This window comes from Columba livia, chromosome 5, assembly GCF_036013475.1.
Source record: "Columba livia isolate bColLiv1 breed racing homer chromosome 5, bColLiv1.pat.W.v2, whole genome shotgun sequence".
Classification (NCBI taxonomy): Eukaryota; Metazoa; Chordata; class Aves; order Columbiformes; family Columbidae; genus Columba; species Columba livia.
Genome location: NC_088606.1, coordinates 51,861,584 through 51,885,050, shown reverse-complemented (window position 1 = coordinate 51,885,050; position 23,467 = coordinate 51,861,584). Strand labels below are relative to the sequence as shown.

Genomic DNA, 23,467 nt, shown 5'->3' with positions numbered 1-23,467 from the left:
AGACAGTATCAAGCCTTTCACTGACGGACTGGCTAGGCTTGGCTCTTGTGCCCACCAAAGCTATTAGCAATGAGCTCACTCCTCTGTTATCGCTGATCCAGGGAGTCTGGAGGCTCTCAGAAGCGTGGCTATCGATCCACACCTCTTACACATCCCCCTCAGGGCTCTGGTTTCAGGAAACCTCTTTGACTCTCCTCTCCCTGTCTCTTCTCCACAGCTTCCAGGAATGTTTTTCCAGGGACCTTGGAGCTGGGAGTTAAAGGAAAAGTGATCGGGACTGTGGTGAGAAGGACAAGGATTTAGCCTGGCTAGCACTGCTTGTTTGCTTTGGCTGACTGTGTGCATTGTTCACCCTCTCCATCTTCCTCAGTGGAGAAAGGGGAGGACGTTTTCCCTCAGAGTTGCAGGTTAAGGGAAGAAAGCCTGGTGCCTTGGGAAACTGCCCTATGTGGTTTCTGCTCAGACACAACATGGACTTTCTGAAGGGGCTGTGCCCACAGAAGTGTCCTCTCCTCCCTCTCCCATGCTTTCAAAGTTGTCAGCATGACTTGTGCCAACAAGTAAACAGGCAATTGTGTCTCTGTGCAAACTCATCCCCCGGCGGCACAAGCAGATGAGCCTGTCACTCTGCCGGGGAGCACTCGCTTACTGTCATGATCAAATCAGCAGCATCCCAGCCTGCCACCCCTCAAAGGACAATCCTTCACCCCTCAGGCCACTTCTCCCATCCGTTCAGGTCCACCTTGCCCAAGCAACCAGGTGGCAGGGTGAGGAACCACACTGGGCAGCTGGGGCCTCAAAACAGACTGTTGGAGCTACAGCCAGAAACTGCGTCATCTGCTCTCCACTCCTTCCCTAGGTATGAAGTAAACAACTTGCTGCCTTATAAAATGGGCTCCCTCACCCCCCCTGCATCCCCATGAAGACTTTCGGGTGCCTGGGTGCACTTCATAAATGTCTAATGAGCCATTGCAAACATTAGAGCTAGTGCCAGCTGCCAGAAGCAGACGGAGATCAAGCACTCCCTTGCATCAATCAGCTCCACCCAGGAAGCAGAATTGCCTTTGACAACAGCCAGATTAAGAAACAGGCAGACACAGACCACCCAGAGCCCTGACCAGGCAAGCTCTGAGGCTGGCAGCCCATGGGAAGGAGTGAAGAGGGAAAGGAGAGGAAAACTCATGTCTTGCTACAGCTGCCTCCACAGAGCTCCTCCAGAGAAGTGGGGGTGGGGTTGGTGGTGATGGTGTTTTTCCCTGAAGATGGGTTAGGGCCAGCAAGGAGAAGTCTCTCATTTTGGGGTGGATTTGTGGACAACAGACCCTTGGATCCTACAGATGCCCTGAGGAAACCTCCACACTTAGCCAGAGCCCTGGTGTGTGAAGCACATAGGTTTTCATCTCTTCCTTTAAAAACTGCTCATGCAGCCCCAGTTTGCAGGTGGGATGCACGCCCTGGAGCAGAGGCCTGATCTCATGAAAGGATCAACAAGTGCACTTCCATACCCACATGAAGATAAACTCCAAGGAGTTGTTTCAGTTGGTTCCATGTACATGAGTGATGGTCCTACAGTAAGAAATGGTGACATTTGTTTTAGGTGATGACTCAGTCATGGCACCATTGGACAACCACAAATCCAAGGAAACTGCCCTGGGCAAATCTTTCTTACCCCTTACCCTACCCTCCTGGATTTAATGTGGGAGCATGTTACCGTGCACAGGGGCCAGAATTTAGCTGACTCCTTGCACTTACTGCCCTTGTGGTGGTCAGAGTCAGAGGAGGAAGAGGACAGTTTGCCTCCCACTGCTAACACTGCAAAGTAGACATGGAATAAACCTGACCTTCGTTTACAGCATTTGCTGGAGAAATCAACACTTCCTATACATAGAAAAATCAATGAAATACCACTTATCAAACAAATCTTCATTGGTCTGAACCACCTGCATCAACAGAGTCTCATGTGGACACCCATGCACCCCAAATCCTCCCCAGCAGCTCTAGAGAGAATTGCACCTTCCCTTCTTCAGGTTGCTTTAGCAGTTTCTTTTTGTTTGTTTGTTTCTACCAGCACACCAATTCTGGCACTGTGTACTCTGCTCTGAGCTGGCTTTGGGGACCCTTAGCAGCACACTACATTTTTGCCTGCAAGTTGGCTGTCACCCAGCCCCGTTTTCCATGTACCTACTCCAGATGTGCTGCTGTTTCTCTTCTGTCAGTGCTAGAGGAGCCAAGTGAGGAAGGGGGTAGCATTCCCACCATGCAGACCAAACCATCCCAACTCTCAGTGCTTCTGAATCCTTTCCAAAGCCTCCTATTCTGTCCAGAAAGACCACTAATCCGTCTGCGGCTAGCTAGAAACCATGTTACTGGACGGGATGAATCATCCCCCCACAACTGCATCTCCAGGAGCCGTTTGTACTGCTTGCTTTTCTGACAGCCATCAGATGGTGCCATTGAGTCTTCTCGGGATGTGAAGCCCCGGGGACTGCAGGCTGGCACCAGGAATCATAGGGGAGTCTTGATCCATCTCACAATCTGGGAATAGAGCTTTGTTGCCCAATTCCAAATGTGGCAAAATAAAGATATTTCTCTTTAGCATAGGTGTTGGCAAAGTAAAGCAGATGTGGGGGTTCTGCTGTGTACAAATATGTTAACAAACATAGTGTCATAGTGTCACTTTTTTTTTTTGCTCCCCATTCTTGCAAGACTGGCTATCTTCCTGAAGCTGGACTCCAACAATACCAGCATAGGAGCAAGTGATAGCAGCCTAGGAACAATTCAGCTTCAGTTTCCACCCCAAAAAAAATTGGTTGCATTTGCTGCTGGGAACATGTACAGGTGGTGAACTGAGTTCATGCAGCAGGGCCAGAAAAGAAAGAGAGCAGCAGCATTAGCAAAAGCTCCCTTTCCTTCCACAACAGCAATGTGGGACACAGGACTTGCCCTTTTCAGACAGTCCTAGACAGCAGGCAGCAGGCTGTCCCATGCTTGGGGGTGACCATCTCCTGTCTACTTCTCCCTGCCTCTTCCCCTTTTATTTTTTTAGCACAGAGTGAACTGTAAGGAGAAGAGGCTTGTGCATCAAGGCATACTGATTGCAATGTGCTCATTGCATTTGACATCTCCCCTCCAGATATGTACCCAGGACTTCCAGGGCTTTGGTATTAATAATTCTGTTTGTGTTTTTTTTTTTTTTTTTGCAATGACCAGAGCCTGGCACAGGCAGCCCTGCTGTCCAGCTGAGGCCTCTACCTGGCATTGCAAATATGCATGAATAATAACTGATTAGTGCTTTTCCTGGGTTGGTTTTTGGTTTTAATTGTGCCAGATGAAAGAGGAGAAAAATGCCAGCAATGTGAGGAAGGATGGAGAGAAGAAATAATTACAATTGCATTTAGACAGTGATAAGAATGGCTGCTGAGCTGGGCTGGGTGGTTTCCAAGCACAGTGGGAGCCAGCTTCAATTTCATAGCATAATATTTCCTGCATCCTTAAAATAACTTCTCCCTGCACCCAGGGTGTCACAGGACCTGAAGAGTAATGTGTGCCCCTTTCCTGCACAGGCCCACGCTGCTCTGTGCTTGGTCATCGTCGGGGATGGTTTTGAGAGTGGTGGTGTCACACGTGTCACGTCAAGGCACTGAGTCCCAGCCGAGGGGGCTGCAGCAGAGAGGAAGGGACGCTTTTCAGACCCAGACCTGTGGTCTCTCCAGGAAAGCGGCAGGCTGGGGACATCTAGCTGTTTGAACTTGTCTTTGGTGCCCTGTGAAAGAGCAGCTTCTCTGAACCACTCGGCAGAGACAGGACCTCTAAATTGTCAGGGCTAATTGCTCATGTGAGATGTATTTACAGAAGCAACTGTTAGTGCAGAGCGCAGCAGACAAACAGACTCCTGTTCTGCCAGGCACCCTTTGTAATCGGTGGGGGCTGGGAACACTTTAATGCAGCCATTGGAGGCCTCCTTTGTACCGCAGGCTCCAACCCTGCGCGGGGCTGAACGCCTGCGGGATGCTGAGCCCCCGGCCTCAGCAGGGGCATGGACACAGAGCTGCTGTCTGGATCCAGCCGGCTGCTCGTTCTCATTAGGTGAGCAGGCTGAGGGCACACAGCTTGCTCCGAGCTGGGCACACAGAACCCGCAAACAAAATCTTTGGGTGTGATCCTAGCACGTGAGTCCCACTGTCATCCCTAGGGCTTGCAAATCCAGGGCTGCTTCCATTTGGGCATACAGCTGTGGGGGCCAAACTCTGCCCTGCATGAGAAGTGCCCCATGCATGTGTAGATGGGCTGCCCAACTCCTTGCCTTGCAGGAGGGGTGACATAGGCTCCGAGGAAACTTTAGAGGTCATCTGGTGAGCTGCTTTACCTGTAGCTGCACCAGAGGTAAAGACATGCCAGAAAGTTGTTCTTTGGCTTTCCAACAATGTCAAGGACTGGTTAAAAGCATCCAGGACTCTGAAAAACAGACTTACAGGCTCTTTGCTGCTTGCTGGGTTTTTTTGAGGTGGAGGCCTAGGGGGAGTTTTGCCATCTGGGAGAGAGATGCAGCATTAGGAGAATAATGCAAACAATTTCCGGCACCGTCTCCATCTTCCTGCAAACGCAGGGGGAATGAGCAAATCCTGGCTCCCACTTGTGTGCAGCATCTTTTGCTTCCAGGTAGCCTGCAACCCAACCACACTGGGCAGACATGCCTCTCAAAAATTAAGAATACATCCCCTGTTTCTCACCCTATGCCCTTTTCTCCACCCTGATACAGGCAGTAGGATAAGATACACTCAGGGAAGAGCTCATCTGTAAGGAAAATCAGCACCAGCTATGGCAAGCTACATGGGAGCTGGTGTATGGATCCTGCTTCCCCTATCTGAGGGGGCCATTCAAATTGGCTAGTGTTGGTCAGGCAAGATGAGAGCATGGCTTTGGTTACAGCCTGTCCACAATGACATGGTATTGCCAGTACGAGGACAAGAGGAAACACACACTCATGCAGCTTACAGAGCTCTCTGACACACATGGGTCAGCCCAGGCATACTGACCCCATGGGTGGCCATCAGCTTTTCCTAAGCTTACTAGCTTGGCTACTATTCAATTCACTTTAGCATAATTTTTATATTCCCCACTTGGAAGAACAGAGAAATGCACCTAATTTTGAGCACTCCTAAACAATGAAGGTTTCTAACCATTTACACATCAGCTCTCACAAGACTTTGATGTAGATGGAAGTGTTTCTTTCATTTTCCAGATATGGAAGCTGAAGCGTGAGGAAGGCATTGCTCAATAATACCTAATTAGAGGGGGAAAAAAAAGAATACAGTCACCACTAGTCTCTTGCTGTAACGTCCACTCATAAGTTGTTGTCTAAAAGAGGAAATGTCTAATACAATGTTTTCTGTGACTGGGAAAGAAAGAAAATGTTTACCCAGAGATTTACTTTGTTCAGCATCCCTGGAAATGCAGATGCCCAAGGACAGATTTTCAGCCCTCTGTCGTGAAGCTCCAGGCCTCTCTCAGACATTTGAATGTAAGCCATACTTCCCAGCTAGTTCAGGACCCAAAATGCCAACATTTTTTCCAATATGGTCCTTGGCACAATTGATTGTCTTGTTGCAAGACTATATCTAAAATGTCTTACTATTACTGGCAGCAATCAATATTTATAACCACTCACAGTGTTTATTTATAAAAAAAATCAAATGTTCCCACCAAGAAGAGATGCTGTTATTAATATCCAGCATGATTAATAATCACATTCAGAGTTGCAGGCAAGCCCACGCTGTCAGACTCATGCACTTTGCTTTTTCTAATGGCTCTGCAGGAATTTGAACCGTAACATGTTTCATGCACAGGGACAAAGACGTTTTGTCCCAGGGAAGGAGTATGTGGATGTTTTTGACTTAAAGAGCCAGTGCCACATTCAGAGCTTCATATACACACCATTTTGATTCCAAGCCCATCAGTTTGCCATGTTTTTCCAGTGAGGGTGTATCTCCTCCTGTTGCTGAAGACCCAGATCTGAGCTTCAGATTTGCAGCTTGCTGAAAAACACTATGCCCCCTCTGTGTCAGGGCAGCCAATGCCTGCTCTGCATCTCTTCCACCCACTGGAAATACCTCAGCCACACAAATGGGTTCACATCTCTCTGCCTGATGAGACTTCTCAGCTGCCCAGGGTAAGATGAGCTCCATGGGAATGATGTTGCTCCAAATCAAGGGAAGGAAAACTCACACAGTCCTGAGCAATGCTCTGTGCTCCTTTGCCCATTCCTTCAACGCTACCACAGCCACTTAGGGAGAGAAGAGGGAACATGCAAAGCTGTTGTCAAGGTATCAAATATGAGGTTGCTTGTCCCCACACCAGACATTAGGTGGTGAAGGAGGGACAGGTGTTTCTGATGCAATAAGCCAGTAAGGGATCAAAGTTCACTCCCACTCCTTTAGTGCTTGGCTGTGCAAGGCGATGTTTGCCCACCTGTGCATTGTACTTTTCCTGCTGCACGAGGTAACGGCAGTAAAACCAGAGGCAGTAAAGGGACAGAGTCACAGAGACCGATGCCTTAATTACTTCCTCATAGCCACTTATTCTCTGTGGTACCACTTTTATTACCAGACGGGCAAAGCAAACTGTCTGAAAAAACAATACAAAAAACTGCTATGTGTGATAGACATTGTCTGCACCGCTATCAAACATGCTGTTTTGCACAAATCTGGTCATGAGAACCATGGGAGGGAAAAATAAGGAAGGAAACCTTCAGGCTTGTTATTCCAAGGCAGCTCTCAGCCAGCGCTGAGCCAGCCTCAGGACCGCAATGCCTCTCTGCAGGGGCTATGGGACCTAACACAGCCCTCCGATAGACTGCGACAGGCCTCAGGTCCATGCTTTTATCTTGGTCCACACCTTAGCTTTTATACTGAGCTCTGCAGAGCTTTATGTGACCGCCAAACCCTCATGTGAGAGGTTTGTCTGCCCCAACTCCTGTGGTCTGGTCTGCATGGTATCCCCCCCAGCCTCTCATCAGTTCCCAAAAAGCTCTGGTGCTGCTGAGGAACAGCTGTGAACGAAGCCACCCTATGCCTTGAGGCTGGTGGGAGCAGGGTACACAATTTTTGGGGTCCTTTTGTGTCAGCCAGGCCAGGGGATACAGGTGGCAGAAAAAGGAGGCAAGGAGCAAATGAATGCAGTATTCCTTGCAATGCACCACAGGCCAAAAGTCTTCTAGTCTGGATCCTGCAAGCCCACAGGTGCACCACAGCCTTTCTGCCCAGGCTGTCTGGCAATAATCTTGCATTTTAAATCCTGTTAGACACAAGTAAGCTGTGGGACAGTAATCCAGAGAAGAGTCGGTGCAAAACCCTCCAACGTCAAGCGTTATAAACCTTTCGATCCTCTGCGCTTCCTATCACATCTGTGTGCCAAGTGCCGTCCCTTGTTAAGCACCTTATATTTGTGCTCTACAGGGTCTTGCAAACCTGTTGCCCTGAACTAGGAGCACCCTTTCTTTGTGCATGTACATAGGGCTTAGCACAAAAATGCTCCATGGTCTGCCGGGTTTGCTATGGTCAAACAAATAATCACCATGATACACATTTTAGAGAGTTTAGAAACATAAGGGGAGTTGCAGGACAACCACTGGAGACTGCTTTTGGATTGGCACATCCTTTGCTCCTCAGAGCTGCTCACAGAAGGACCTGACTGAACGAGGATGAATGTGAAATCCTTGGTCTGCCAGAGGAACTTCTGGTGTTCCCAGTGGCTGAGGGGATAAGGAAAAAAAGCAGTAGGTGTAATGTCAATTTGACAATGGAAAAAACGATAAAATTATAATCTCGGGTGAGATATACATAAATGTGTTGTGCCTTTGGAAAGTACAATACAAAACATTAATGAAATAGATGTTTGTTGTCTGAGTTTCTTTTGCACCAGTAATTCTCCTAGTGCCAGTTACCGTATATTTTCCTTGAGACAATCGGGAGGAAAACAGTTAATCTGACATGACAAACTCATTGTATCAGAAGTCATCTCTGCTTTAAAACATGTGTCATATGACTAAACATCCCACTCCTGGTACAATGCACCCCACAGTAAAATTGGATGGAGCTCATCCTCAAGTGCCCTGCCAAAAATACTCCTAACAAAGGGCAACAAGAAAACATAATTCAAATGAGGGACATCTGTTCTGAAATGTTTTCAGATAATGACTGGATCAAATGTCTGCATAAAGGATAATTATTTTCTGCAGATGGTTTGATCTGGTGTTTTAAACATTGTAAAAATACTCATCCCAGCCACTCAGTAAAATATTACACGTGGGATTTTGTCACAAGAGACCTCTTTCCTATCCTCTGCTCCATTTTCTAAATGCAAAGATAACTAAAACTATAAACAATTGAAAGATAAAATGTAGGTGCTAAAGAAAAATACTCAGTTTGCACATATACAACATACATTTTCATGTTCTGGTCTTCCATTTCTTATATTACACTGCTGGATACTCAAATAATTCTCAGAGTGAAATTCTCTTACAGGTGAATGGCAAAAAAAAGCAGTAATGTGTCACGCAAAGGGATCCCCAGCAGATTTCAGAGGGGCATCAGTTCCAAAAATGACAGCGCAATATATAATACAAGATAATTCTACCACCTTTCCTCAAGACAGAGGGATACAAACCAACCATGACCAAAACACATTCTTATTAAATGACCCCCATGAGATCCCCTTGCAATACATTACTACCCCAGGACAACGCTGCTCTGTTGAAACTGTCATTGGAGTTGGTGTGATGGCTGGAGATCAACTCATCCTCTCTGAACAAGTGGGGCCATGTGTGGGTGCCTGTGGGATGAAGGGCCCTGGGAATCCCCACATGCACAGCACCAGAGGTCTGGGAGTGCCCTGCCGGCCCCTGTCACAGCAGGGTGGAGGAAGCAGGGGAAAGATGATGGCTCAAACAGCCTCTTAAAGACAGTCCTTCCCTCGTAATGCTGGTGACTACAGGGAATGCAACGGAGTAACAGTCACACTCCTATAGCACAAATAGTTTTTGATTAAAACATGTGCTCAAAGCATGCAATCACCCCCAGCAGATCTGCCTCTGTAAATATCTCCATCTAAGCAGGTGCTACTGATCAGGGGAAATCAGTGAAGAGAACATCCATCCTATCTTGCACAGCCTTTGGAAATTCTGCACCTCAATGACTTGCATGGAAAGGATTTCCCTTCTTTAAAACAGTTAGGATTGTTTATCTCTCAGAGGTGTAGTGTTAGGCTGTCTGTGAGTGTAGGTAAGTATCACCCTGTCTGCTTTTGTGGAGCTAGCAGTTGGTCAGTTATTTTTGCAGTTAGATGAACAGAGAAAGGAAAGATTTCAAGTCAAAGAGGAGATTCTGGAGCACAAGATGCAACCAGTAGCAGAAAGGATGAAACACGTGAGGAGACAGCCACCCTGTGCCCCACATCTAAGGCTCCAGGGCTCGCCCAGGGTGCCAGAAGAGGTGAGAGGAACAGTGGTCTCCAGTCAGGATCAATGCCTGGTGGACCTGTGAGAGCTCTAGGCTTTCGTCACCCTTACAAGTTAACACGTCTTGTCTTGCACACAGGAGTACCACCTCAGTGCTACTTCAAAGGCCCTGACATGGAGCTTCCCTCAGGGAGCCTGTGGCATAGTGAGAACTGAAGTGCTGAGGCCCAGCCCCAGATGGTAAAATCATAAAATGTCCCGAGTTGAAAGGGACCCACAAGGATCATCGAGTCCAACTCCTGTCCCTGCACATGACAACCCCACAGTTCACACCATGTGTCTGAGGGCGTTGTCCTATCTCTTCTTGAACACTGTCAGGCTTGGAGCCATGACACCTCCCTGGGGAGCCTGTTCCAGTGTCCAGCACCCTCTGGGTGAAGAACCTTTACCTAATGTCCAGCCTAAACCTCCCCTGGCACATCTTCCTGCCATTCCCTCAGGTTCTGTCATTGGTCATCAAGAGAGAAGAGATCCAGACCTGTCCCTCCTCCTTCCCTTGTGAGGAAGCTGTAGACTGCAATGAGGTCTCCCCTTAGTCTCCTCTTTTCCAGGCTGAACAAAATAAGTGACTTTAGCCACTCCTCATATGGCTTCCCCTCTAAACCCTTCACCAACTTTGTAGCCCTTTTCTGGACACCCTCCAGTAGCTTTATATCCTTTTTATCCTGTGGCGCCCAGACCTGCACACAGTGCTCCAGGTGAGGCCGCACCAGTGCAGAGCAGAGCAGGGCAGGGCAATCCCCTCCCTGCCCGGCTGGCCATGCTGTGCTGGATGCACCCAGGACATGGTTGGCCTTCTCACTGCCAGGACACACTGTTGAATCATGTTCAACTTGTTGTTGACCAGAACCCTCTGCTTTCCAGCACCTCATCCCCTAGTCTGTATGTACAGCCAGGGTTGCCTTGTCCCAGGTGCAAAATCTGGCACTTGCCCTTGTTGAACCTCATGCGGCTGGTCATTGCCCAGTTCTCCAATTTGTCCAGATCCCTCTGCAGGGCCTCTCTGCCCTCCAGAGTGTCAGCAGCTCCTCCCAATGCCCCCGGAGGGGCACGAGTAACGCTGGCGGGCCCCGGTCCGGGGACCAACAGTCCCCAGCCAAGAGGGAGCCCCTGGAGGGGCTCTGCTCCGCTCAGCCCCTGAGGAACCCGGGCGCGCCAGGCCCCGCCATCCCTGCCGCCGCTAATGGCCGCGCCCGAACTGCATTTCCCAGAGTGCTCCGGGTGGCGGCCGGGGGAAGGCGGGGGGCCGCTTCCGGGTTGGCGGCTGGCGGCCGCCAGCGCCGTGTGTTTACTTCCGGCCGCCCCAGTGCGCGAGTGTCAGGCTGAGGAGGGGACCCGGCGCAGCCTGGCGGCCGCCCCGCCCGCACCGCCCAGCCGGAGCCGGGCAGCGGGGGAGGGAGCCCGCGGGGGAGGGAGGAGCCCGGTCCCCGCAGCGGCGGCAGCGGCCCCCATGAGCGGACGGTGAGCGAGGAGTCGGCGGCCGCGGGAGCTTCCCGGCGCGGCGGGACCCAGCCATGGACTGGCTCATGGGGTGAGTGGGGCCCCTCCTGCCCCGCGGGCCGGCCCCGCCGCAGCGGCTCCCGCCTCGGCAGCTCCCCGCGCACGGGCGGGCCGGAGCCGGCAGGGGAGCCGTTGGGGGCGCGAGGGCGAACCGTTGGGCGCGTGAGGGGCGCCCGCCGAGCGGGGAGGTGCCGGCCGCCCTGCCGGGTGCCCCGCGGGCGGCGCGAATGACTGACGGGCTGTGCGCAGCGGAGGTGACAAGCGGTGTGTTCGCGTCCTGCGGTGACAGCGAGAGGAAGCGTCAGCTCAGGCGGCTGGACCGCAGGGGCGAGCTGCTCTGGGTGCAGCCGGCTGCGCTGCAGGAGAGCCCTTGCCTTGTCCCAAGCGGATACTCTCTGAAAAAGTAACTTTTCGTTCCCTTTTGGAGGTATAGGAAGGCCAGGCATTGCAGTCTCCGTGTTTCCCACCAGTACAGTGTGGGACTAATACGTCTGCAAGAGAATGTCATTTAAACCGAAAGACTTGCCAAGGTCTAAATGGCTTTCTGTGCAGAGAAAGAAGAGACCTCGGCAGAGATTAAAGCCAAATCAGAGCCATGCCAGGGGGCTTGGATAGCCTGGGATTAATAGTGCTAATTACATGCAGACATAAGGTAGAAAGCGCTTTGCTGGTGGTTTTAGGTCTGAAAACCTTAGTGCAGGAGATGGACATGTAGTTGACAGGAGTGACCTGATATGCTACCAGTATTCCAAGCAAGATAAACTCAGTTACTTCTTGCATGAATTGTGCTGGTGACTTGCACTCAGGTGAACTGTGAATAATTATGCTTAAAAATCTCATGAGCAGTGGGTTTATGCTTCAGCAAAACCATTATTGCAGGGATAACTTGCTGCCTTTAGTTTTTTCTTCTTGAATGTGATCTTTACCATCTAGGTTGTCTCTTTTTCTAATGTGATGTGCCTAGAATACAGAATAAACTATTTTGTCGCAGTTGCTGGATGTGGTGTATTAGAAAGGTCACTGGTGTGTGTGTTGCCTTTTGTCTGCAGCTGATCTATTTGGTAGTGAAAGTGCAGCACTTGTTACTCATTTTCAAACCAGATGTGGCTGACTCTTGAGCCAGTTGTCTATACCCGTCATGTTTTACTGTAGATTTGACCCCTCAATCTGATGGAGTGAATACTGAGTATCTGTGAGGTAGGTACGGATGGCTGGATTTTTCTCCAGCAGGCTGAGCAGTGGAAATGCAGTAGTTGTAGCATGTGAAGGGATCTGTATGCCATGTACTGCAACACTTGTGTCTGGCAAGTCAGGGGGCTGCAGTCTATTATTACATGGTCTTAAGGAAAATATTAGTGTAAGTGACAAGCTTGTTTTGATTTGTTTCATAATAACCACAAAGCACAGGTGGTCTGTTATATTTACTTTATAAAAGTAAAAGCTGAAGTGTCAAAGTGCCACTATAATTACAGATACATTGAACTTATGCAAGACATTTGTATGACTCAAATTGCCTCATTGAAGCAGTTGTACTTATTTTGTGTGAATTACGTTATAAGGCAGAAAAGAAACAAGGTTTAGTTTAGCCAAACTCTCAATATGTTAAAATGCCAGTTTTGTTATGAAAAATATTTTGTTTTTTTTTTAAGTTGCTATGAAAAAGTTGGCATTTGTTCTGTACTTTTTACCCAGGGTGGGTGGATCTGTCTGCCTGTGGAAAAAGACTTGCCTGTTTTCCCCATTGTAATGGGAAAGGATCCTGAGTCATTTGTGCATTACTCGCTTGTTCTTAGCTATTTCCTGATATGTTTCTTGCCCGACCAAGCCCAACGTTGTCCCACTGATGCTCTTAATGTTTTCTCCTTTTAAACTTTGTGAGTTCTATTTGTGTGAGGTTTTGTTTTTTGTTTGTTTTGCTGTTTTTTGTTTGTTTGTTTGTTTGTTTTTTCCGGGGCCTGGTTGGGGGGGGTATCATGGCAGGAAAAGACAGCATTGATATTTTGAAGGGGGAAAGGGTATAAGACCTGAGGGACTGTTTCATATTCTGTCCATCTTACGGCTGCTGTTAGCAACTATGTGTATAAATGAAAACATCCTTCTTGCTGCCTATTGAAAAAGAATCTGAGGACATTTGTCTACCAGGGCAGAATTTTGGGTAATGTCACTTGCTCAGCTCAACCTCATCTGTTTGGGTCTCTTCTGTGAGAAGGAAAGGGCTGTAGAAGTAGTAGGAAAACAGGTCGCTCCCAATAATGCATCAATTTGTGTCAATGTCTTCTTATACCTCTGGAGAGCAAATTGTTTTGGTCTGCTTGGTGTTGTCACTCCTGAATGAGTGTCACCACTAATAAGAGTACTGTGATCTTTTTTATTCCTATCTGCTTGGGTAACACGCTGGTTTGCAGTTACAGTTTTCCATGCGCTTGCTCACAGGAACCCGTCTTGTATGTCTCATGTTAACGGCTGTGCTTTCTTGATGTTTTGGTATGAGAAACACCCTCTGTGTTTTAATTTGGTATTTCTGAGAAATTAACCTTCAAGTGCAAGTGTGTTAAATCAGGCAACAGTAACAGTTGCTTCTGTTCTAGATCTCTACCCTTCAAGCTCGTGTTGCATTTATCTGAGAGATGATTTAGAGTGAGATCTGCTTTATTCCTTGCTGGTCCTCCCCTTCACTTGTGGTCTCCTGGAAAGTGGGGGAAGGGTAAGTTCTAATCATACCACAAAGGGCAGCAGCCCAAGTGCCTCTGTTCACCTCAGAGTGCTTAATGTACAAAAAACGGAAGCTGAAGCTTATAAACAATAGTGAATTTATTATGGATTAACAAACAGCTATAGGCTTACATGGTCACACAGCAAAACTTCGCTGGGTGCTGCCTTCTGCTCAGTCAAGTGCTTCAAAATCCAGTCAAGTCCTAGGGAAGAAAGCTGAAAAAAATAAGCTGCTGGCATGTTACAGTGCTCAGTTCACATCAGAATGAACACAAAGTCTTCTCTGTGGTTGCTATCTTCTACCTTTCTACTGAATGTAGCCTTAATACTGATATTGATGTAAGACTAGGGTTTCTTCAGTGCATTCTCTCCACTAAAAAAAAAAAAAAAGACCATTTTGAGCAGTTTTGTTGTACATAGGACATATTTTCAGTGCAATTTTGACTAGAGATCAGTGCTGGTTAACTGCTTTGCTCACCAAGATCTGACAGAGATCTACATTACCTTCTTTGGAAGAGATTCCAAACTTCTGTGTTACAAATAATGTTGATCTGCTCTTGAAGTTCGAAGTAGCAACAAAGACAGGCATTGTTCCTTCAGTTGTGAAACTTGCTTTTAAATTTGTGTTAAAATTCATAATTAAAAAGGAGTAAAACACATTAATAGTACTGGTAAACCTGACATTGTGTCAGTTATTTTTAGTCTTCAGCTGTGATGCCTGATGTTGTAACACATTTTTTCCTAATAGAGGAGGATTGTGTACTCTAGCCTTTTTTGTGAAATGTTATGTAAAAGGAGGAGAGGGAAACAAACCATTTTAAAAACAATTACCTGTTAAATACAAAACAAACACAAAACATTATTTGGGGCTACATCTCTACTATAAACTTTGTAGCTTAGCAGGATAATGGGGTAGATTGAATGCAGATTGAAACTAAGAAAACTGCAACAGTTTAAGATAGTTGTGATGGCAAAACACCTCTGTAGATGCATCTTAAACTGGGAAAGAACTACCCCTGCAGACAGCAGTGGGCTGCAGATCTTTGTACAGGCTACTTGAAAAGCCTTCAGCATGTAGACCAGCCCTATAAAAAGAGAGTCTTAGTGAAGGAAACGGGTGGAGGGGGAAAGCTTGCTCATTTTTTTCCTCCTGCAGGAAAGCTGCTGTTTCCATAAACTATTGGTATTCACTCTCAAATCTTACTTGAATACCTCTGAGAACAAGAAAATCTCTGCATCCTCAAGAAGTGAAATGCTACCTCTAAACTCTTCAATGAAGGTTATTTTCTGTTGAATGTGTATCCGTATTTTCTCTGCCTCAGAGGACTGTGTTATTCCAGGATCACTGTGAGCATCTTTTGTACTTGTGAGCTGCAGAGTCCAGTTCTTTCACAGGTACTTCTGGTACCCTCATCCGTGTGGCTTGGTTTCACTGTGCTGCTAAGGTCTCTTTCCGAGGGAAGACTGCAGCATGTGGCAGCTTGTTAAAACTAAAATGTTAGATGCAAAACTCTTGTTGTGTAACAAAGCTTTTTTCTTCTGCACAGCAGTGTCTAGCTCTTGTGGGTGGGGTTTATGACAATAAGAAATAAGTTGTGGGAGCATGCTGACTTTACACAAGTTTATTCTCTCTGCCTTTCTGTGCATTATGGTGATTTGGCAAAGATGCACAGCTCGTTCTCCCAGACTTAATTAGAGTGTAAGTGGAGTAAAGAAAGGGGACAGCATGCAGTAGGGATTTCTCCTGTCTTATTTTTTAAGTTGTAGGTATTGCTATCCCCAATGTCCTACTATCTACTGCTCAATTATCTGTTCTTTCATATGTTGCCCTGGTGACTTGGAAAGACAGGCCTAAAAATGATTGAAGGCTATCCTTTTTTCATATCACATATCTTCAGCTTTGAGGACAATTAGAAAAGCAATGGCCTAGAAAGACCAGGACAATACAGATGGCAGGAGAAAGAGGCAAACTCCTGATCAGAATATTTGTGCCTGAAGACAGCACATACAGATTTGGTCTACTCAGGTGCTCTGTGATCTGCAATATAGAGCAAGTGGCAACAGCTGTAAACTGAAGAACATCTAATCCAGTGTAATAGCCTTCACACTTGCAAGTTTTACATCGTAATGTCAATCCATTATAAACACCACGTATGTACAGTGCCTTGCATTAGTCTTCATCTGACTAGGATAGGTACTTGGGAAGTATGTTAAAACAGCACAATAGCTGCAAATTCAATCTTTTTGAGTATATGGTATAATGATGATTTTTAACGAACAGTGCAAGAGGACTTCTCTGGGTCTGCACACTGCTAGATTTGTCTAGTATAGAAGGCCTGTGTGTCATGCATTTATTTTTATTTAGCTATAACTGTCAGGGGCTTAAAGCTAGCAGTTTTTCCACTTGTTTTGGATATAGGATTTTGCCACATTATCCCAGCAGTGGTTTCGAAGGCTAGAAGTAACACATACTGCTGTTTTGTTGTCTTCCATTGTGCTTTTATGGAAGTGTCTTTAAGAATTTTTCTCATACAACCTTAAGACACTGTCCAGTTCAAGATACACTGTGGTGAAATATGAGTAATATTGTTATGCAGAGAAGTCCTAGCCTTAAGCTAGAACAGCTAGGGACTAGATGTAAAAAATGCACACTAGTGTTCTAGTCCTGAGTCGGTAAAAATGCAATGTGCTAATTTTTCAGCTGTTAGACTAAATCTTTATTGGTTTTGAATGGAATGCATTATCATAGAATGTCTCAAGTTGGAAGGGGAACCATAAGGATCATCAAGTTCACTAATTGTAAAGAACGCATTTTGTAGTGAGAACAGTGAGCAATCACGCAGCATACTTAGCTGTCAGCTTGGCTGGTGCATTATACAGTTGAATCTAGAAGAGTACTGATGTCTTTGCCTAACAGACCTTTACATAAAAAGGTAGCTAATGATTTTTATTCTAGGTACTGTTTGAAACTTCCTATTTCTATAAAAATGAAGAAAGGAAGGATACTGGAAGTTCTTTGGCTGCTGTTACCATAAGGAATGTTTTCCCCTTTCTTCCCTTAGTCACTTTCTGTGAAGAGTCTCCTGCCTTTATAAGGCAGTCTTCCCACTAGAAACTCTGCTGCAACATCTCGCCTTTCACAGCTTGCACGATGTGTCCATTAGTTCTGTTTTTTAACCGACCTCACAACAGGTGCTTCCCTTGCATTACGTTCCCTGCAAATTCTTGGCTTCACAGGCCATTTTTCCTACTTTGAGGTAGCTGAAAATAACTCAGAACCGGTAAATTTGACATGGCCGGTCCCATTGTGCAGGGAAATATTCACATGTTCCTTATTTACTTCTATTTATAGGTGTAACATTACTTAATGGGGTCCCAGGTTGTTCTCCCTGGATAAATCTAGGTCTGTCTGTGAGCTACTTGCACTCAGTTCACTGCTTATTTATGAGACTTCAATATTTTTCCTGTGGTTATTAGACATGAGCAGTACCTTTGCTAAACCAGAAGTTAGCTGTGAAAACAACTATTAATAATATGACAGTATAACTAACTAGTCTACAGATAAGAGTTCTCCATTAAATATTAACTTGTAATATTCATTTGTATAGTAGTGGAACAGTGCTGTTAGTTCAAAACATGAGTTTCCAGGGCTATCATAGTTGTAGAAAAGGATTCAGGACTGGACAAGAGCAATTTAAACATGTTGTTCCGTTATGTCTCCCTGGTTCTGAAAGTGCTTGGTTGTATTGATGAGATTGTTATGGCTGTTTTGCTGTAATGCAAAACAAAAAGTAACTGCAGAGCCTTGCTCCCTGAAGTGTCCTGGTATAGTTAATTATTGATTTTTGGGAGAAAATGCCAAATAATCCTGCATTTTGAAACCTGTCTTACTTTAGAAAACCACAGAATTTGTATCTGTTAAGCAGTTACTTTTCCTTGGTCAGTATGATGCATGGGAATACTGGTTGGTTCTTATGAGAAAGTTCTTTTTCCAGCAAGGATTCTATTGATGGATAAGAACACCAGATCAATTTCAAGGTCCCTAAAGTAAAATGAACTATCGCTTTCCTCAGAAAAAAGAGTTGAGCATTCTAAAAAGGTAGCAATACCCCTTTGTTACGTTCTGCTGCATGTTACCCTCCTTTGTGCCAGTATCAGTATTCAGGAAGGCTGATTGGTTAAGATGCTCATCTGACTGAAAACCAAACTCCTTTTTTTTTGTTTTCCTCCTTTTTTTCCTCTCCTAAGATTAGTTTTCAGCCAAGTGAGTTCCTGCAGCCTGTTTGTGTAGCTACATGAATGATATTGATAACACTATGGAGCTGGTGAGAACATAAAGCTTGGGGAACACTCTCTTTGGTGTCAGCAAGGACTTAAATCAATCAAACATAACTGTGTAGTAATGTGACCATTGGTGCTAATTACTCTGCAAATAATTAGTGATTTTGTGATGACGTATTCTTTGTCTTGAACTGTTTGGAAGAACTGTGGAATATCTGAAAGTAGGAGATGCTATGACTAGGCTGGTAGTGGAGCAGATAATGGCCTCAGAGTACTATCCGAGTTGCTGTTCTACGGTGTTACATTCAGTTAATGGCTAAACTATAAATATACTTGTATTGAGATGGGTATTTATGAATAACAAAGAATTTATAGTTTGCTCTAAATCAGGTTTCTTCTACCTAAGAAAACTTCTGGCTCTGTCGTGGTGTAAATGAGAAGGTAGGTGTTATTTTGGATGCCCAGCTGAATCTGGCAGCCTGATTCAAGAGAGTTTTCGGGAAGCTTGGTTCATGCCTGATGGCCTACATAGCTTTGCCATATTTCACTGGCAGTTTCCATCTGTTACATCTACTGGATGTGGGCCCAGATCAAGCGTAGTTGAAAGAGTAAAATTAATAGGAGACTGCAATTTTTAGATAGCTGTGTATACAAGTTTGAAGTTGATGTTGTCAGATCTGCATATTCTGCAATCATTGCTGACCTATTAAACAACTTTTATGTGTGTCTCTGCTATTGAAGTAATCTTGTGCATCATTTTTAACCCATATTTAGCCTTCTGTAGTCATGGGTAAGGCTGTGAAACTTACTTGCTAGGTTCAGTTTGTAAATAGCCTCCTTAGCAATTTTCCCACCCATCTTATTATGCAATAATAATAAAAAAATTAGACTGTGTCCTTCACTGTATTAAGCTTTATAAGTGTGATTTAAAAAAAAAAAAAAAAAGTGATAATGTTGTTTATAATATTACTGGAGACTATTATATCAGTGAGACTACTGAAGGAAGAACAATTGCTTCATGATTTTGTTCCAACACATCAAATAGTTGCACTTTTGGACCTTCCCTGCTCCTGAGGCAGTGTGCAATAATTTTAAATAACTGAATTTTGGAGTTAGAATGATGAATATTAACTATAAATGGCTGAACAGCAGTACTATAATTTTAGCATTTGGAGGGGAAAAAATGGTAGTTTTGTCTGAACTTAGTTTCCTTTTGTTCTGCCAGCCAAGAGAAACTGGTCAGGGTGCAAGTTCTTCACACAATCCACAAAGCTTTGTTTCTGACTGTGGAAAAAGAGAATTGAACACACATTACAAATAAAAACAACCAAGCAAATGAAAAAACACAGCAAACAATAACAACAAAACCTAGAATTTAGATACCATTTTCAAAGCCCTTAAGAATGCCAGAAATTAAACTGGAATCAAGACAGGAATGACTGTCATAGATCAAATTCCTTCTTACTGTGAACATTCTGAGAGTAAATCCATTAAGCTAGAATGTAAGCATGCAGAAAACTGTATTTTTACTGAGCATCTTATGGGCTTTGGTGGTTAGGGCGAAGTCAAAATGATCCAGGTCCTGTAACTTGATCTGTTTAGAATATATCTGCATGCCTTTTAAAAAAAAAAAAAAAATCATTATTCACTGTTCATGTTAGAAAATTGTTCAATGATTATTTTTATCATCAGTGTTCAGTGACTGGATCACTGCTGTCTCTTCTCTACATGGAAATGTGTAAATAGTTGGGACTTTTAGCTGAGAAGCTTCCTAGTATTTATACATAAAGCACAGAAATGTGTGAAACAGGTTGCATAGAGGTGACCTTGAGACTGATGATTTTTTTTTTTAACTGCTTCATTTTACAAACTTCATGTTTTTCAGTCTAGAATCTCCTAATTAGAAAACTTATTTCTTTTCCATGGTTCTTCATAAAACAACAGGGAGTTGTCCAGGAAATGCTTTGTTCCACACAGTGTATTTTAACAGGTTATGCAAAACTGGATAGAGATGTTTTTTATAATGAGGCATTTTATGTCTACGTTGCAGGTGGGCTCAGATTACAGAGTTAATTCTGGGGTTTCAAGTTTGTGTCAGGTGTGATATATGATAAATAACTTTTCAGTCAGTTTTCTTTCTGATAATATCCAGGTGTTGCTGGAACTCCAGCCTGTAAATTTCATGATTGTCATGACTAATAAAGTGTTGGGGTGTGACTGCTTTGCATCAGATATAAAAAGGACTGAGTTTGTAGTGAGGGCCAGTAAGTTGTATTAGGCCAACAGAAGAAAGAAGCAGCTTCTGGGCATACTTGTATCTCTTCATGTTAATAGAGTGTCTTGAACAAAACCATGTTAGTTGCTACAGCTCTGTGTCACATGGATAAATCTCACCTGTTCATTTAGCAGGGAGGCTGGTATCTTTTTAAGGAGCTGAGCAGCCTACATTCAAAAAACCACAGGTGGGCACTGGTCTTGCTATTTAAAGTTATCTGAATCTCTTCCAGGATAGGAAATAGATTAGAAATGGGGGTATTTGCTGGTTCTGGTCTAGGTTATCCAGATCCTTAGATACACCTAATCCCCTCCAATGTCATGTTTTTTGTTCCACGTGCCAGCCTTTCCATGGTTCATTTGCAGTTTCTGGTTGGGGTTCATGTGCTAACTTGCACTTCTGATGTATTTACAGGTCTTGTCTATATCTCCTTTTTGTTGTAACCAGATAGTGCCGTTTTTTTGATTAGCTGATTTTTGACTTTTGGAAGAAGTCTGACTGATAAAAGATGAGCAGAAGAAATAGCAAAGGGGATACTGCAGCCTAATAGCTGTAGCTTTCTCTTTTTTCAATTTGAGTTGTGAAGGAGAGGGTCTGGTGGGTGCCCTTCTGCTCCTTGATTTGTTTTGGGCATTAAGGGGCACTGTTTCTTCTGCACAGTATTCCTGAATGGGTGTCTAACAGTAGCTGTTCTTATTGTGTCCCTTCCTCACTTGATTATTACGGTGCTGTTGGTTATGAGCAATTTTAGAAGACTAACCTGAAATTTCATCTTCTGTTGGATGTATTTATTAATGTTTCTTATTAGGCATATGATCGGTTTTTACTGTGTGGTCTGGCATAGCACAAGTTTTAGCTTTGAGTTGTGTGCTATTCAAAATGCTGAATTTGGTGATTTGCATCCATATAACCCCTGTCTGTCTGTAATGAGGTTGTCTCTCTTGCCCCACCCAGCTGAATTGCTGAATATGAAGGTACTGGTCCAAGTCACCAAGGCTTGTTGAGGCTTGAGCTGGTGGAATAAAGTGCTATGAAAACTCATCTACAAAAGGGGAGATTCTGTGTTGATGCTTGTAGTGCACAGGTAGGTATTTAGCTGCAAGTTTACAGGCAACTGCAAGTTTATAGTTGGTTTACTTTTTAAAGGGTGGCCTTCCTGTTTTCATATAGTACTATAAGGTGGTGCATTTTGCTTTGTTGGTCTTTAGATTTGGTGTTTTGTTTGTGTGGGGTGTTGGGGTTTGTTTTTTGGGTTGTTGTTTTTTTTTGTGTGTGTGTGTTTTGTTTTGTTTTTGTTTTTTTATTTTTTTTAGTGTTTATAAATGTTTTCCACACTGTTTCCAGGCAGGATGTGCCCAGTCATCCACTAAACTGGAGACAGCTGTTGCTCTATGTGTTATAACTTTTCAGGTGGGCAAAATACTATTTACATGTTCAGACTTGCATTTTCTCATTATTGTTAATAGAATCAATGCTTTTGTTTAAATTTGGTTCATCTTGGTTTTAGATAGAATGAAAACATACTAGGCTGACTGATTTGGAATACTTGAAATTAGTCATTTTGTTAATGGAGAAATATTTTCTACAGTTCATGAAACACATGCAGTATAATTATCCACTACATTACAGGACAAAATCACTTACTAGTTGTTTTTTGTTTGTTTTAGTAGAAATGTTTGTAATCCTTTTTCTAAATAAATAAAATTTTAAATATTCTTGCTTAGTAGATTTATTAAATGCCCATATTTAAACATTTTCTGGAAAATGGGCTGTATTTATTTTCTAGTTGGCAAAAAAATATTCAGAAGGAAGTAACTTTATTATAAAGACAGACTCATTTCAACACATTGGTTCCATTGTTTAGGGTGTGTCAGCTATCCATAGTATTTCTGAGCCGAGCCAAAAATGTAAAATAAAAGTGCGTTAAATATTTCTGTGGGTATCACGAATTAAGCTAACATGAAGGTTGCTTAACTTCTGAATGACAGCTTCCATGAAGGTTTTAATGTGTTTTAACAGATAAAATTGAAATCCGCTCTTTTAACTTGATTTGACTTCCTGTGTAGTAAAACACTCTTGCAATGACAAACAAACCTGAGAGTGCATGAGACAGATCACCAGGCTGATGGCCCCTAGTGTTAAGGACAGCCATTTCTGCTGGAATAAGCAGATAGAATTTGAGCAAAGAGGAAGCAAATTTAGAAAGAAAGAAGGTGCTTATACATGTAATAAAACTTTGCTAGCACATACATCATAATTTTGGTATAATAAAGGAATAATAATTGTTTTCCATTATTAACAAGACCTTGATATTTTTATAAAATACTGCACACAATAGTATCTTATGTAGAATCACTGTTTGCAATTGAACTCTACTTGTCAAAACAAGTGCATGAAGAACTTGGATCTGCGGGATTCCAGCATGTGCCTGACCTAAAGGAGTAATTTATCATCCAGATAAATGTTTGCGGCCTGATTAGTCACAAGTCGAACGTTTTGCAAATAGGCGCCTGCAACATGCTACCATGCATTACAGTATGCTGTCTGTGTTGTTGTCTCTTATGACTTTTCAGTTGCCTGTGGCTGCAAACGTTATTGTCTGTCCTTTAATCCCTAGGCCAATAGTTCTTGTCCCATGGTTTGTGTATCATATTTGCTTCTATTTGTGGACTCAGCACACTTTTACTATAAGGTGTGGATGTGGTTTGTTTGGGTTTGTGACTTCACAGACAAAGGTTCTAGTCCTAGCTATGCCAAAAATCAGTGTATGCAATTTGAAGGCATCACAAAGTCAGGCCAAAACTACTGATCAGTCTTGAGGGCTAAGATGGAGAAACACCGATATCTTCTTAAAGATGTGAGATTTGAACTTGAGGGCACCTAACTACCAGGTCAGTGCACCCTTTGTAAACTACGCAGCACCTGAATGGGAAAGAATGTTTTGCTTTCTGGAGGGCTTGATTTGATAGTACAATGGAAAATGAAATATGTTTGGACTCAACTGTGCAACTTTGCAAATTGCGTCCTCTACCATTTCCTTTGAAACCAGAGTTTGGTAACTGCTTCATGTTTGCTGCTGTTATTAATGTTGATCAAGTACTCTAGAAGTCAAACTAGACATCTGTTGAACGACCTATGAAAAAGTACATGAGGCTTGGAGGAGGTCAAAGGCTGTTGTAATGGGG

At 44.1% G+C, this 23,467-nt stretch overlaps 1 protein-coding gene across 3 annotated transcripts in view; it reads left to right on the top strand.

Annotated features, from left to right (window-relative positions):
- Positions 1-10,806: 10,806 nt before the first annotated feature.
- Positions 10,807-23,467, top strand: part of MOB2 (MOB kinase activator 2) — a 118,567-nt gene continuing 105,906 nt past the window's right edge. The window contains exons 1-2 of one of the 3 annotated variants that reach the window (XM_065065101.1): positions 10,808-11,045; positions 21,237-21,366. In XM_065065101.1, the coding sequence (XP_064921173.1) occupies positions 21,350-21,366 (17 nt within the window). In that variant the 5' untranslated portion in view covers positions 10,808-11,045; positions 21,237-21,349. Of the gene's footprint in view, positions 11,046-11,141; positions 11,418-21,236; positions 21,367-23,467 lie in introns of those variants that run through there. The other 2 variants (XM_065065100.1, XM_021299386.2) reach the window with 2 other exon arrangements.